Below are 14,733 nucleotides of genomic sequence, written 5' to 3'. Positions count from 1 at the left end.
TCATTCAGAGCTGACTAAAGGTTAGGGGATACACTCTAGGTAACCTAAGGGATGGAAAAGCATTTGAACTCAGATACTCTCATTCCAAATCTAGCATGCCTTCTGCTGTACCACATCTATTAATATATTTTTTAGCCAACAGAAAAGATATTCTTTCTACAATAAGGAAACAGGCAGACTGTGTGTTTATAAATATGTACAAATACATATTAAGTTTTCTTTAAAAATGGCTTTCGAAAAAAGACCTCAGGAATGCACGGGAAGAAGATCTTGTCGGAAATCTAAACTCTGCAGGTTGTATTTGTCACAGCTTTCAAACAGTTGGGCAGAGTTCAAGGTGCCTAATTAATCAGTGACAACAGAAAGGATCAGCAGAAGCAGCCGGTTCTTAAAGATAATTGCATCTGGGATGCACTGGCATTTAATCAAATTCTAATTCTAATAGATAAACTTGCAACCCACAACAGAAGGGAAAGCTCACAACTGCTCCAATCTGATGGCTGCTTTGCAGGGACACACAGCCAAATCTTCTCTATGCTCCCATTCAACACTGCTGGTCATCCTGACCACAAGGCCCAGCAGAGCCTCTCTAGGATCCTCTGGCTTATCAGCTTGAGCAGGAATCTGCTGGGTATCCTCCAAACAGGCAGCCAATATAAGAACTACCTCTGTTCAGAGGCAGAGGATATAAAAGGCAAGAGCAAAAATCAGAGAGACAAGTTTGAGCCAAGCCTGAGTCCCTCCTGACACACAAAAGCCTGAGAGATGATCAAGCCAGGTGGGACCTGGGGTAAAAGTGTGCGTGGGACAAAGAGAAGGGCAGACGCTCCTTTTTTGTCTGCCTGCCTTTAGGTTTGGTTAAGGAGACTACGGTATTTTCCCTTGGTCTATCTGCTTCCTAATCTAGAACATCCACTGGCTGCCTGTTTTTTGTTTTTTGTTTTTTTTTTGGGCTCTGATTCATTATGTAGTGGGGACCACACCTTTACAGCAATTCTCAGGGTTCAGAACCCACTTGTGACTGTGGCAGCATCTGGAATCAGGGGTGGTGAGGAGAAGTGCAAAACTACCTACCTATAAAAACTGCTTTCCTCTTAGATAAGTCAGCTCTCCAATATCCCCTCCTCACGTACACACACATTGGAGGCAGCGGGCTTCTACAAGCCCCACCTCACTGAAATGAGCTGGAAAGCAGCCTCCTGTTTTCCACTGGGTGAGAGATGATTGATATGCAAGAGTGTACCAAGCCTTGGTGCGCTCAGCCATCCAGGACAAATAGGAAGGGAACTGTGAACAGACGTGGTGCTGCTCCTGAGGTTTCCGGAACAATTCTGGAAGATCAGGCCCAAGTCCCATGACATACAATGGCCTCTGAGAGCCTATTTTAAAACCCTGACAACTTCCAAAGAGAGCAAAGCTGGAAAAATAAAAAGAATGTGCTTTTTCCCTTTTATGGGAGATGCCTTAATCTCCCTCACTACCACTCTGAGCTCCTGCATCTCTGGAAGAAAGACATCTAGCTAAAAACTGGGTGGAGGAGAGGTGTTCCCAAGGCCATGTGCTCACTGTCCCCTTCTCCTTTCTCCAACCTCTACCACTCCAATTATCGGCTCATCCGTGCCTTCTGCCCTAAAAGCCTTGACCTACATATAATGTAAAGTTATGCACTGGTTTAACATGTCCTTTCTATGACTTCTAATTCCTCCCAGAGGCTGGAGCCACGTCTACATGACCTGTGAGCCACCTGTTTTGAGGCACTGAAAACATCTTATTAACCACGAGAAGGAGGGCTTCTTCTTTCCTGGTTTAATTATGAATCCAACCTACTTTGGAGAAGTGCGATAAGGACGAAGGAAGCTCATGGCGACGGATGTTCAATTTCATAGGATGTTGGGTCTAGGACAAAACCTGAAGTGTCTCTTCCAAGGATCTTTGGCCTTTTTTGAACCATGGACCCCGCAGGCAATTTGGTGAAGCTGACGGGCCCCTTCTAAGAATTATGTTTGTTGCTGAATTTCAGGGACAGGTTAGTGAAAATAAAAATGCATTTTTTTCCCACTCAAATTCACAGATCTCCTGAAATCCACTCATGAACCATGGGCGCCAGGTTAAGAAGAGTGATGAAGGAACTTATTCAGTGTCACACAGCTGATCAGGAAGAGTTGGCTTTCTAAGTCCAAATCCAGTGCTTTTTTCACTTTTTCCACTATAGTGTCTCTGAATTTTCAAGTAAGACAGCTCTTGACAGGAACCAGCAGAAATGGAGAAACAAAAACACTTCGCAAACATGTCAAATCTTGACACTACATAGAAGAAAAACCTGAATACCTTGTACAGAATTTTAGAATTGTTAAACCTGAGTCCTGGATATTTCTATTACTGAGCATATCAGATCATCAAGTCTAAATATGGGCAATCCAAACTGAGATCTTCCATAGTCCATAGAATCACACATTCATGGAATAAGGGCACTGGTGATGGTTTTGAACATGCATGCCACAAAGCCCTAACTAATTAAATAAAAAAACATGTATTAAGCAAACACTGTGTGCTATGCTGTAGGGATACAAACAGAAGTAAACAAGACAGTCTGCCCTCAAGGAAAATACATTCTAAGGTAGGAAGACAACACATACAGAGGAGTGGTAGTCAAGATGGAGTGTCAATTGATATATCTTGATTTGATTTCAATTTTCAAAGTAAAATAAGGTGAAAGTTCACCAATTAGAGTCACAGGTGGGAGAAGAAGGAGAAGGAAAAGGAGGAAGAGGAGGAGCCGCAGTATAGGCAGCTAGGGGGCACAGGGAAGAGAGTGTTGGTCTTCCAATTAGGGAGGCCTGAGTTCAAATCCTGCCTCAGACACTTATTAAATGTGTGATCCTAGGCAGATCACCTAAACTTTCATTCTCAGTTTCCTCATTTATAAAAATGGGGATAACATTACAATCTATTTCACATAGTTGGTTTTGGTGAAGCTCAACTGAGATAATATCTTTGTAAAACTTACAGGGCTATTACCATGATGAGCTATGACAGAGATTTCTGGAAGTGGTAGGGTAAGCTTAGGACCAGGTGAAGTGAGAGCTGACCAAACAGAATCTGGAGTCTGATGATTTCTGGATGAGGAAGAGGACTCAGTGTGGGCAGCATGGAACAGAGATGTCTGGAAAATGGTTAAGACCAAGATGGCGACACTTCATTCGATCTGAAGCACAGGGCCTGACGCTTGTAGGTGCTTAATGAATGTTTCCTGAATGACTGAAGAGAACACCTGAGTTTCCCAGTAATACGCTGCTATGATCACACTAAATTTAATTTTCCCCTAAACTCACCCTCCCTCCCAATTTGCCTATTTCCACCAAGGGCACCTCCAAATCAGAATTGCCCAAGCTTGCCAAGTTGGCATCATCCCTGAGTTCCTTTCTCACTCCACATACCCAATCAGGTGTCAAGCACTGTGACTGTGACGCCCTACCACCTCTTGTAGACGCTGCTCCCTTCTCTCCTCTGACACTACCCCCACTCTGGAGTAGGCCCCCGTCATCTTATGCCTAGACTACTGTGACAGCTTGCTGCCCTAAGTCTCTCCCCACTCAGCTAAGTCCCCCCTAGTCAGTGAACTTCAGCGGTTCTTTATTACTTCTAAGATCAAATACAAAATTCTGTTTAGTTTTTACGATCTTTCATAATCTGGCCCCCTCCCAAATTTCCAGTCTTCTTGTGCCTTGCCCTCCCATCTCCCCATTCTCTGCAGTCTGGTACCACTGACTTCCTGGCTGATCCCACCTCTGGATTCTGGGCATTCCCACGCCATGTTAATACTCTCCTTCCTCACATCCAATACCTAGCTTCCCCGGCTTCCATCAGATCCCACTCAGCCTTTCTAGTCCTCCTTCATCTTGGAGCTTTCTCTCTGAGACAACCCCAATTTGTCCTGTAGACATCTTGTTTGCACACAGGTGTTCGTGTGCTATCTGCCCTTTTGGTCTGAGAGACAGTGGGGCTGTTTCACCTTTCCTTGTATCTCTGCCCTTCTGCACAGTCCCTGGTGATTTGAAGATATTTATTAAATGCTATCTGATGGACTGAGCTGGTGAGGCATCTTTGGACTCTTCCTTCTCACCCCTTTGGTTCACTATATCCAACCAAGCCCAGACCACACCATGCTGTAAGGCCCAGATGCCATCTTTTGTCATCTGCCCAGCCTCCTGTTCACTGCTCCCCTAGGTGGCTTATCTGTCCTTATTAGAAAGTACACTCCTAGAGGGCACAGCCTGTCTTGCCTTTGCATTTGTATCCCCAGGACTGGGCACAGCACTGGGCACTGCACTGGGCACACAGGGAGACTATTCATTCTCAAGTCAGGCCTTCTTCACCTTCTACCTGAAGGATTGCAACAGGTCTTCAATGGACTCCCAGCCTCTAGCCTCTTCCCCTCTAATCCATCCTCTACACAGCTTCCAAATGCACAGACTTAGCAAGGTCACTCTCCTACTCAACAAGCCTTGGTGACCTCAAGGACAAAGCACAGACTTCTCTGTTTTGTGTTTAATACCTTTTATAATCTGGCTCTAGCCTCTCTTTCCGTATCACAAACTTGGTTTTCCCACCAAACTGGACTCTTTGCCATTCCTTGAAGGTAACAATCCAAATTCTATCTCCACAACTTTGCCCAGGTTGTGACTCATGTCTGGAGTGTTCTCCCTCTACGTCTCCAGTGCCACCTTGCTTCAGGAAGCCTCTCCTGATTCCTCCCACCCAAAATAACTCTATTTTTCATGTATCCTGTATTTAGTTGTCTGTGAACATACTGTTTCTCTCAGTATGTAAGCTCCTTGAAGCTAGGGAATTACCCCACTACACCCAGGCACAAAGCCTGATACTAGTAGGTGCTTAACACATGCTTACTGGAAGGAAAGCGCTGTTACTTAAGTAAATAAATTTTTTTTATCTGATTGCTACCTCAGGGAGTACCTGTGCATCTGAGCTCAGTGGACCCAAGCACTACTGAGATGAAAAAGACTAAGCCCATCAAAGTGATGAAAACAGAATAAGCGATGACGAGAGGCTGGGCTCTCCTAAAATAAAAAATCTCAGAGTCTCAAAGAATCTTAAAGGATTATTGGGAAACAGAAAATGTTGTCAAAGAATGACTCAAAATCCAGAGAAAAAACGTTCCCTTTCTCCAGTACCCAGGGAAGGGTCTCCAGTCATCTCCACTGACTAAAGTTCGTCTGACAGTGGCAGCCGTCCCTACTTGCCAAGACCTGCCACCTAGTGAAGGTAAAATGTAGCCCTCAGCAGCAGCCTGGCTGGTCTTCGATGACAAGGTGAGCGTGGGATGCTACATAAGAAGGAACATCTAAGAGGAAGAGACAGCAACTGTGTGGGATGGAAACACCTGGGTTTTTAAATCACAGGGAATATCCTGTCTTCTGATGTTCGTGACTGAAAGTGGTTCCATTAATACTAAGACACATGACGATTCTTGCCATCACTTTTTCACACACCACAAATCTATTCCCATGAGCAAGCTGGATTCTCTACAAGCAGGAGAGGAAAAGGCCAATTTTGGGGTCTGCACAAATTGTATTTAAAAATCTATACTTAGAATGATCTATCCTTATTTTCATGCTTTTAGAGCCACTGAAACAGCTTTATACATTAACACACACACAGACACACAAAGACACAGACACAAAGACACAGACACACACACACACAGATACACCCCCCCCCCCCAAAACAGCCAGACTTTGGCTCTCCAATGTATGCACTTAACCTTCTCTTCTTTAGAAATTTATTAAATGCCTAATAGGTACCAGGCACTGAGCTAAGTATAGGGGATATAACTGGCAAGAGACAGTCACTGCCTTCAAGGGGCATAAGTATATGCAGACACACATATACGGAGACAGAGAGACACACACAGAGACAGAGAGAGACACAGAAAAAGACAGACAGAGACAGACACAGAGAGACAGAGACAGACAGACAGAGACACAGAAAGAGAGAGACAGACAAAGACAGGGATAGAGAGTGCAAGAGAGAGAGCATGTGAGAGACTGTGAGAGAATGCAAGAGAGAGTGAGAAGAGGAAGAGAGAGAGAGAGAGAGAGAGAGAGAGAGAGAGAGAGAGAGCGCACTCTATACAGGATAAATAAGAAATAATTAACAGAGGGCATTAAGAGGAATTAAGAGGGGTTGGGGAAGACTTCCAGTAGAAGGTGGGATTTGAGTTGGGACTTAAAGGAAGCCAGAGAGGGCAGCAGTCAGAGCAGAGGAGGGAGAGTGTTCCAGAGACTGGAGAGAGCCAGAGACAATGCCCAGGGCCAAGAGATGGAGGGTGGTCTTGTTTGTGAGGCAGCTAGGAGGTCAGTGTCACTTAATGGAAAAGTGCCTGGTTGGGGAGTAAGGTGTAAGACAACAGGAAAGGCAGGAGGAGGTGGGTTATGAAGGATTCTGAAAGTCAAACAGTGCATTTTCTATTTGACCCTGGAGGTGACAAGGAGTCACTGGAGTTTATTGAGTAGGAGGGAAGTTGAAATGGTCAGACCTGCACTTCAGGAAAATCACTTTAGTGGCTGAATAAAGGAAGGACTGGAGTGGGGAGAGACTTGAGGCATGCAGAACCGCCGCCAGCAGCTATTGCACCAGTCCAGGTGTGAGGTGATGAGGGCTTGAACAGGAGTAGATAGTGTCAGAGGAGAGAAGGGGGCGTATTCAAGAGATGTTGAAGAGGAGAATCAACAGGCCTTTGCCACAGCTTGGATATGGCGGGTGGGGTTGTGTGTGAGAGATCATGAGGAGTTCAGGATGACCCCTAAGTTATGAGCGCGGAGGATGTGGAGGATGGTGTTGCCTTCTATAGTATTATCAGTGAAGGTAGGGAAAGGGGGTTTGGAGGAAAAATAATGAGCTGCATTTTGGACATGTTCAGTTTAAGATGTCTACTGGACATCCAGTTGGAGATGTCTGAAAGGCAGCTAGATGTAAGACTGTAGGTTAGCAGAGGATTTGGGGCAGGAAAAGTAGATTTGAAAACCATCAGCACAGAGATGGTAATTAAATTCCATGTGAGCTGATGAGATCACCAAGTGAGGTAGTATGAACCCTTGGACCAACCCTGAGGGTCACCTACTGTTACAGGTCATGATCTGGAGGAGGTTCCGGCAAAGGAGAGAGAGAAAGAGTTATCAGACAAGTAGGAGGAGAACAAGGAGAGAGGGATGCCCTGAAAAACTAGAAAGAAGAGATGTATTAAGGAGAAGAGAGTGTTGAACAGTGTCCAAGGCTGCAGAGAGGTCATGGAGAATGAGGGACTGAGAAAAGGCCATTGGATCTGGCAACTATGAGATCATCAGTAACTTTGGAGAGAACAGCTGCAGTGGAATGAGAAGGTCAGAAGCCGGATAATAAGGGGTAAAGAAGACAGTGAGAGAAGGAAAAGGGGAGGCACCTATTGTAGATGGTCTTCTGAGGAGTTTAGCTACAAAGGGCAGAAGAGATATAGGAAGACAGTTAGCAGGGGATGGAAGGATCAAGTGAAGGTTCTTTGAGAAACAGGGGGAAAGGGGGGACAGCAGGAAATGAGCCAGTAGAGAGGGAGACATTAGAAATAAGCAAGAAAGTGGGGAAGACAGAGGGGATGATCTGCTGGAGGAAGATAGGATGGAATGAAATCACTTGAGCCAAGTAGAAGGGTTAGTCTTCATCATGTGAAAGAGGGGTGACCTAAGGGACAGGAGATAAAAAGAGGAAGTTCACAACCAGTGGCCTCAATTCTTTCAGTAAAATATGAGGCAAGGTTCTCAGATGACAGAGTAGGGGGAGGTCTAAGGAAGGATGAGAAGGTTTGGAAGACCCTCTGTGGAGAGTGGGATAGAGAGTGGATAAGTGGGATATAGTAGGATGGCCTAGCAGCAGTGAAGCCCAGTTGAGGTTGTGTGACCTAAATCTGCAGTGGAACCAGCTGTGTGATTCTCTCCACCTTCATTCAGTAGCACATGTGTACATGAGAAGGCAATGGTTTGTGGGAGTGATCCATGGTTTGGCTGGCTGTAGCCAGTGATGTGATAAGGAGGCTGGGGCTTCAAGAGAGGAAGACAGCACAGAACTAGACTGCTCACCCAGGAGCGAAGAGGGAGAGAAGAGGAGAGAGTGACCAGTGTACGGGGGATGGCCTAGGGAGAGAACTGGGGGGACAAGGGACTGCAGGTCGGTAGGGAAGTCAATGAGCAAGATCTGTGGTGTTTGAAAACAGGAGCTGTGCTCTTGCTCTTGAAGGCCTCAGATGGTGGGTCAATGCTCAGGGGCAAGGCAGCATCTGTTTCACAAGTTGATATTATACATCAACATTCACAATAATGATGAAGCCTCTTGCCCATTTCACGTGCCTGTTCTGAAAGCCGATCGATGAGACGACATAAAGTTCTGGTTCTGAGAAGAGCAACCTTGCCATGACTAGAGATATACATCGTGTGCTGGGGGACGGTGGAGAGAAGCATGGAGGATAGCACCTTCATATTTGGAAAACAATCTCCCCAGGATTTTCTCTTTCCCTTTTGTCTCTGCTAATGACAGGATCATCACACTTGATGCCTTAACCCAGAGCTACTGTTAAATTCAATTTGACAAAACTTTTATTAATCAGCTACTACATATAAGCCATAGCATCAGGCACCAGGGAGTCATAGATTACTGGAATCCAGAGCTTACAATCTAATGGCTTGGAAAGGGGGAGGAGGGCAAGACTACATGGACCAGAAATGGTCATGATAAAAGAGACTTTAACAGATGAAGATTTGCTGATGCAGGTAGACACAGATCGCAGGTATGGGGGATAATACGAGCGAAGCAGAAATGGAAAAGGGCAGGACCAGAATGTAGAATGTTGAGAAGCAGTTTGAGGTAAGGCTAGGAAGGTAAACTAGAGGCACATTCTCTAGGACCTGGAATGCAGGAGTTACTCAGTAGGTAAGAAGAAGACAGTGAAGGCCCTTGAGGAAAGGAGGGACAAGAGCAGAGCAGTGTGTTGAAGGGCAATGTGAGAGGCAGGGTGGCCACTCAGTAAGCAGAGCTGGTGCCTGAATGGTGATTACAATGGAAGAGGAGGGCATGACCAACAGATATCCATTCATTCATTCATTCATTCATTCATTCATTCATTCAAGAGATATCATGGGGGAAGAGGAAGTAAAACATGACCACTACCAGAGGTCTTACTGTATCAATGGACAAAGTGGTATTCAAAATTATGACTCAGAAACATGGCAGAAGTAAGCAAGGTCCCTCAGGTTTCTAAGTACCTGAAAATTCTGGCACAAAGAACAATTTCTAAGAGACTGAAGATCAAATTCAGACCCTGGGCATGAGAACAGGACTTATAGATCTTCAGGAAAAAGCCCTTGGGGAAAAAGGAAAAACCAGCTGATGTTGAAGCTACATGTGATAAAAGCCCTAGGTCAGCATTTAAGTAACAGCTGAAGCCCTTGTAATTAGAATCCAATAACAGCCAAAGTACCTTATTACCAATAAAGCAAAAGCGTTAAATAGCAGGGATTCAAGGAATTACAGCAAGTAGATGAAGGTACCTATTTATCTCTCTGCATGGAATGTCAAATGCAGATTCAGGAGATAACGTATTTCTCATGAAGTAGATTCTTCTGAATGCAATATTCAAGTATTTAAAATCAGACAGTCAATAGGCACATTGCCTTCCAAATCATGCACACTATTCATCATCCCCTAACCTTTTATTCTTGAGGCTTTTTTGTACAAAGTAAGCAGAATATGCATATAAACCAAAGAGTGATGGACACACAAACGTGTGTTTTAAACATACACATGAAGATACACACACATTTATGTACACATACATGCAGACAAAAGAAGTGCTGGTCACATCTGTCTTTTCTCCCCATTTAGAGACACAACCCTCATCCCACATCATCACTACTATCCTCTTCAAAAACAAGAATGACAATGAGGATGGTGAGGGAGGAGACTCGTGTAGAAGGACAACAGCATGTTTCACATTTACAGCTATACCTTAAAGGTCACTATACTCCAGTGAGAGATGAAAGCTCAAAGGAGGCAGCACAGAAAGAATCATACGGTACCTCATGAACCACAGGGCCCAAGAGAAAGTGGAGCCTCTGACAAAGTTCTCCGAGATTGGACAAACTGCTGGCCCTGTGGCTACCGTCCAGATCTTTTGCTCCCCTCAGGAAGGTGTGAATCAAAGGTTCTCGGTACTTTGAGACCATGTCCCCTGTTGAAGAAAAAGAAGAAATCCAAGCTTATTTTAAAAGACATTTTCAGCCTTTAAAAAAAGGAAATGTCTTATGAGTTAAGTGTTTTATGCTTTAGGAGGTTCTACCATTCAAGTTATTTTGTTATATTCTTATAACAATGAACAGATGAGGCCCCTGACTGGGGGTGATCCCCAAGGTCCTATCCTAAGTTTTTTTTTCCTCTCTCCAACCTCTCCATCTTAGGGATCTCATCAGCCCCCCTGGGCTAAACATCATCCAGGAATCTATATACTGAGCTCCAGACTCTCTCTTGACTTCCAGACCTAAATCAGTATCTGTTGGACATTTCAAACTGGATAGTTCATAGACATCCCAAACTCAACATGTCTTTATCAAGACTTGTCATCTTTCCCCCCTAAACCTACTTGTCTTCTAAGCTTTCCTAAACAATAATAATAATAATAGCTAGCTAGCATTTATAGAGCACCTACTACATGCTAGGCATTTTACAAATATAATCTCATTTGATCTCCACAACAATCTTGGGAGGTAGGTGTTATTATTACCCTCAATTTATAGTGGAGGAAACTGAGGCAAACAGGTTAAGTGACTTGCCCAGGGTCACACAGTTAGTTAGTGTCTGGGGCCAGACTTGAACTCAGGTCTTTCTGACTCTGGGCCCAGCACTCTATCCACTATCTGTCTGTGTTCATCCTTCATTTTTGAAGAAGACCATTTCATCGGAGAAATGATGACATGACTTGCACTTGACTTTGTTTTGAGTGAGGGAGGGCTATGCAAGGTCATCAGCTTCACTTTCTCCTCCTGAGCCATTTGGATCCAGTGACAGGATATTCATCAGGATGACTAGAGAAGGCCTAGGATGCAATGGGAGACCTTGACCTATTTAGGTACTCAGAGTAGGTAACGCCCAATCAGTGAACAGGCCTCTTTAAGAAGTAATCAGGGAATGGCCCTTGTAATGAGCAAAAGAAAAAAAAACATAAATCAAGCTGGGAGCCACAGTTACTACTGATAATCACTCTGAAGCCAGGAGGGTCCTGAAAAGAGACATTAAGTGGAGTTTGGGCAGTGACCTATTGTTGTACAATGTATGGGCTTCAGAGGGCACTGGGTGAGAAAGAGAGAGAGAGAGAGAGAGAGAGAGAGACAGACAGACAGACAGACAGACAGACAGACAGACAGAGACAGAGAGAGAGACAGAGACAGAGAGAGACACAGAGAGAAAGAAACAGAAAGAGAAATCTGGCCCATAAACTGGGCATCCTCTGGCCATCCAAATTTACCTTCCTTTGGAGAGGAGAAAGAAGAGAGGCAGTTTGGTCTACTCACAGGTCTGTGTTCATCCTTCATTGTCAAAGAAGACCATGACATCAGAGAAATGATGACACAAGAAATATTAGGTGGAATCTGATTACTCAACAAACTGTCTACAGAAAGCTACAGTTTAAGAGAAGAATCTTTCAAAGTTAATTTTTGGTTTATCTGTCTCCTAGACATGACTATGAAGAACTGATTTTCCAAAAGAGAAAAAGAAAATAAAGTATATGAATGAATTTTAAAAGTATTTATTGAAAGTGGTTGCTTCATGCTAAGCCCTGTGCTCAGCATTGGTGATACAAAAAGAACAAGTAAAACAGAACCTGTTCTCAGGAAGCTCATCCTCTAATTGGAGAAGAAAATATATAAGAAGAAAGTTCACCTACAAGATGGAAGGAATACCCAGGGGTCCTTATATTATGTCAGCAGGTCAGGTGGCACTATCAAGAGTAACAATACTGTAGCTTAATTTTTACTGGTAATACTAACATTTTCTTGCCACTAAAAAGAAAGCAAGAGAATTAAATTTTACCCAGTTACCTTCCTAATGAAATATGAGCATGACAAGAGAAAATAAAACATTTTTGGGTCCTAAAAAACCAAAAAGGATAACAGTTTGATAAATACTTGGGTTTAGTATAGTATTTCATGCTAAAATTGGGGCAAAAGCAACAAACTTTTGTTTCAATGTGCAAATATGTTGTCTAACTAGACAAATTTTACTATTATTTTTCTATAATTGTAAAGCTCAAAAATACATATTAAAACAATTTAAAACAAACTTCTGCCAATAATATTACAAAATACACAATTTTCTTCTTTATAAAAAAAATAAAGAACATCACTGTATTCCTTATGGTTCAAAGCTACAGTGTTTAACTTTACATAACAAGTCAAATAATCTTTAATATCTGCATTCAAAAATGGTATTCCCTAGTGGTCAAAAGTATTTCTCCCCAAATATATTTTATCCCTTCACTTCCCTCCTAATATTCAAATTCTTGGGCTTGGTTGCTGGCTATAAACAGAACATTCACTAATGTGTTCAAAATGTGCCTTAAAAACACACAAAAAACTTTCATCCACTTATGATAAGGTTTTTTTAAAAATTTATTTATTTAACTTTTAACATTCATTTTCACAAAATTTTGGGTTCCAAATTTTCTCCCCTTTTGTCCCCTCCCCCCACCCCAAAACACCGAGCATTCTGATTGCCCCTATCACCAATCTGCCCTCTCTTCTGTCATCCCTCTCTGCCCTTGTCTCCATCTTCTCTTTTGTCCTGTAGGGCCAAATAACTTTCTATACCCCTTTACCTGTATTTCTTATTTCCTAGTAGCAAGAACAGTACTTGACAGTTGTTCCTAAAACTTTGAGTTCCAACTTCTCTTCATCCCTCCCTCCCCACCCACTCCCTTTGGGAAGGCAAGCAATTCAATATAGGCCATATCTGTGTAGTTTTGCAAATGACTTCCTTAATAGTCGTGTTGTATAAGACTAACTATATTTCCCTCCATCCTATCCTGCCCCCCATTGCTTCTATTCTCTCTTTTGATCCTGTCTCTCCCCATGAGTGTTGACCTCAAATTGCTCCCTCCTCCCAATGCCCTCCCTTCCATCCACCCCCCCACCCTGCTTATCCCCTTATCCCCCACTTTCCTGTATTGTAGGATAGGTTTTCATACCAAAATGAGTGTGCATTTTATTCCTTCCTTTAGTCAAATGTGATGAGAGTAAACTTCATGTTTTTCTCTCACCTCCCTTCTTTTTCCCTCCACTAAAAAGTCTTTTGCTTGCCTCTTTTATGAGAGATAATTTGCCCCATTCCATTTCTCCCTTTCTCCTCCCAATATATTTCTCTCACTGCTTAATTTCATTTTTTAAAGATATGATCCCATCCTATTCAATTCACTCTGTGCACTGTGTGTGTGTGTGTGTGTGTGTGTGTGTGTGTGTGTGTGTAATCCCACCCACTACCCAGATACTGAAAGGTTTCAAGAGTTAACAAATATTGTCTTTCCATGTGGGAATGTAAACAGTTCAACTTTAGTAAGTCCCTTATGACTTCTCTTTGCTGTTCACCTTTTCATGCTTCTCTTCATTCTTGTGTTTGAAAGTCAAATTTTCTCTTCAGCTCTGCTCTTTTCATCAAGAATGCTTGAAAGTCCCCAGTTTCATTGAAAGATCATTTTTTCCCCTGAAGTATTATACTCAGTTTTGCTGGGTAGGTGATTCTTGGTTTTAGTCCTAGTTCCTTTGACTTCTAGAATATCATATTCCACGCCCTTTGATCCCTTAATGTAGAAGCTGCTAGATCTTGTGTTATCCTGATTGTATTTCCACAATACTTGAATTGTTTCTTTCTAGCTGCTTGCAATATTTTCTCCTTGACCTGGGAACTCTGGAATTTGGCCACAATGTTCCTAGGAGTTTCTCTTTTTGGATCTCTTTCAGGAGGGGATCTGTGGATTCTTTCAATATTTATTTTGCCCTCTGGTTCTAGAATCTCAGGGCAGTTTTCCTTGATCATTTCATGAAAGATGATGTCTAGGCTCTTTTTTTGATCATGGCTTTCAGGTAGACCCATAATTTTTAAATTGTCTCTCCTGGATCTATTTTCCAGGTCAGTTGTTTTTCCAATGAGATATTTCACATGATCTTCCATTTTTTCATTCTTTTGGTTTTGTTTTGTGATTTCTTGCTTTCTCATAAAGTCATTAGCCTTCATCTGTTCCATTCTAATTTTGAAAGAACTATTTTCTTCAGTGAGCTTTTGGACCTCCTTTTCCATTTGGCTAATTCTGCTTTTGAAAGCATTCTTCTCCTCATTGGCTTTTTGAACCTCTTTTGCCAATTGAGTTAGCCTATTTTTCAAGGTGTTATTTTCTTCAGCATTTTTTTGGGTCTCCTTTAGCAAGGTGTTGACCTGCTTTTCATACTTTACTTGCATCTCTCTCATTTCTCTTCCCAGTTTTTCCTCCACCTCTCTAACTTGATTTTCAAAATCCTTTTTGAGCTCTTTCATGGCCTGAGACCATGGAGTGGGCTGGGATACAGAAGCCTTGACTTCTGTGTCTTTCCCTGATGGTAAGCATTGTTCTTCCTCATCAGAAAGGAAGGGAGGAAATACCTGTTC

The 14,733-nt window shown here is 42.9% G+C and overlaps 1 protein-coding gene across 3 annotated transcripts in view; it reads right to left on the bottom strand.

Moving 5' to 3' along the window:
• TANGO6 (transport and golgi organization 6 homolog) overlaps nt 1–14,733 on the bottom strand; it is a 219,491-nt gene that overhangs the window by 38,015 nt on the left and 166,743 nt on the right. For 2 of the 3 annotated variants that reach the window (XM_072636417.1, XM_072636420.1), the window contains one exon: nt 10,122–10,273. In XM_072636417.1, the coding sequence (XP_072492518.1) occupies nt 10,122–10,273 (152 nt within the window). Of the gene's footprint in view, nt 1–10,121; nt 10,274–14,733 lie in introns of those variants that run through there. The other variant, XR_011972924.1, reaches the window with a different exon arrangement.

This window comes from Notamacropus eugenii, chromosome 1 (assembly GCF_028372415.1).
Source record: "Notamacropus eugenii isolate mMacEug1 chromosome 1, mMacEug1.pri_v2, whole genome shotgun sequence".
In the NCBI taxonomy this organism is placed as follows: domain Eukaryota; kingdom Metazoa; phylum Chordata; class Mammalia; order Diprotodontia; family Macropodidae; genus Notamacropus; species Notamacropus eugenii.
Note: the sequence above shows the minus strand (reverse complement) of the source record. Positions and strands in the feature narration are given on the sequence as shown.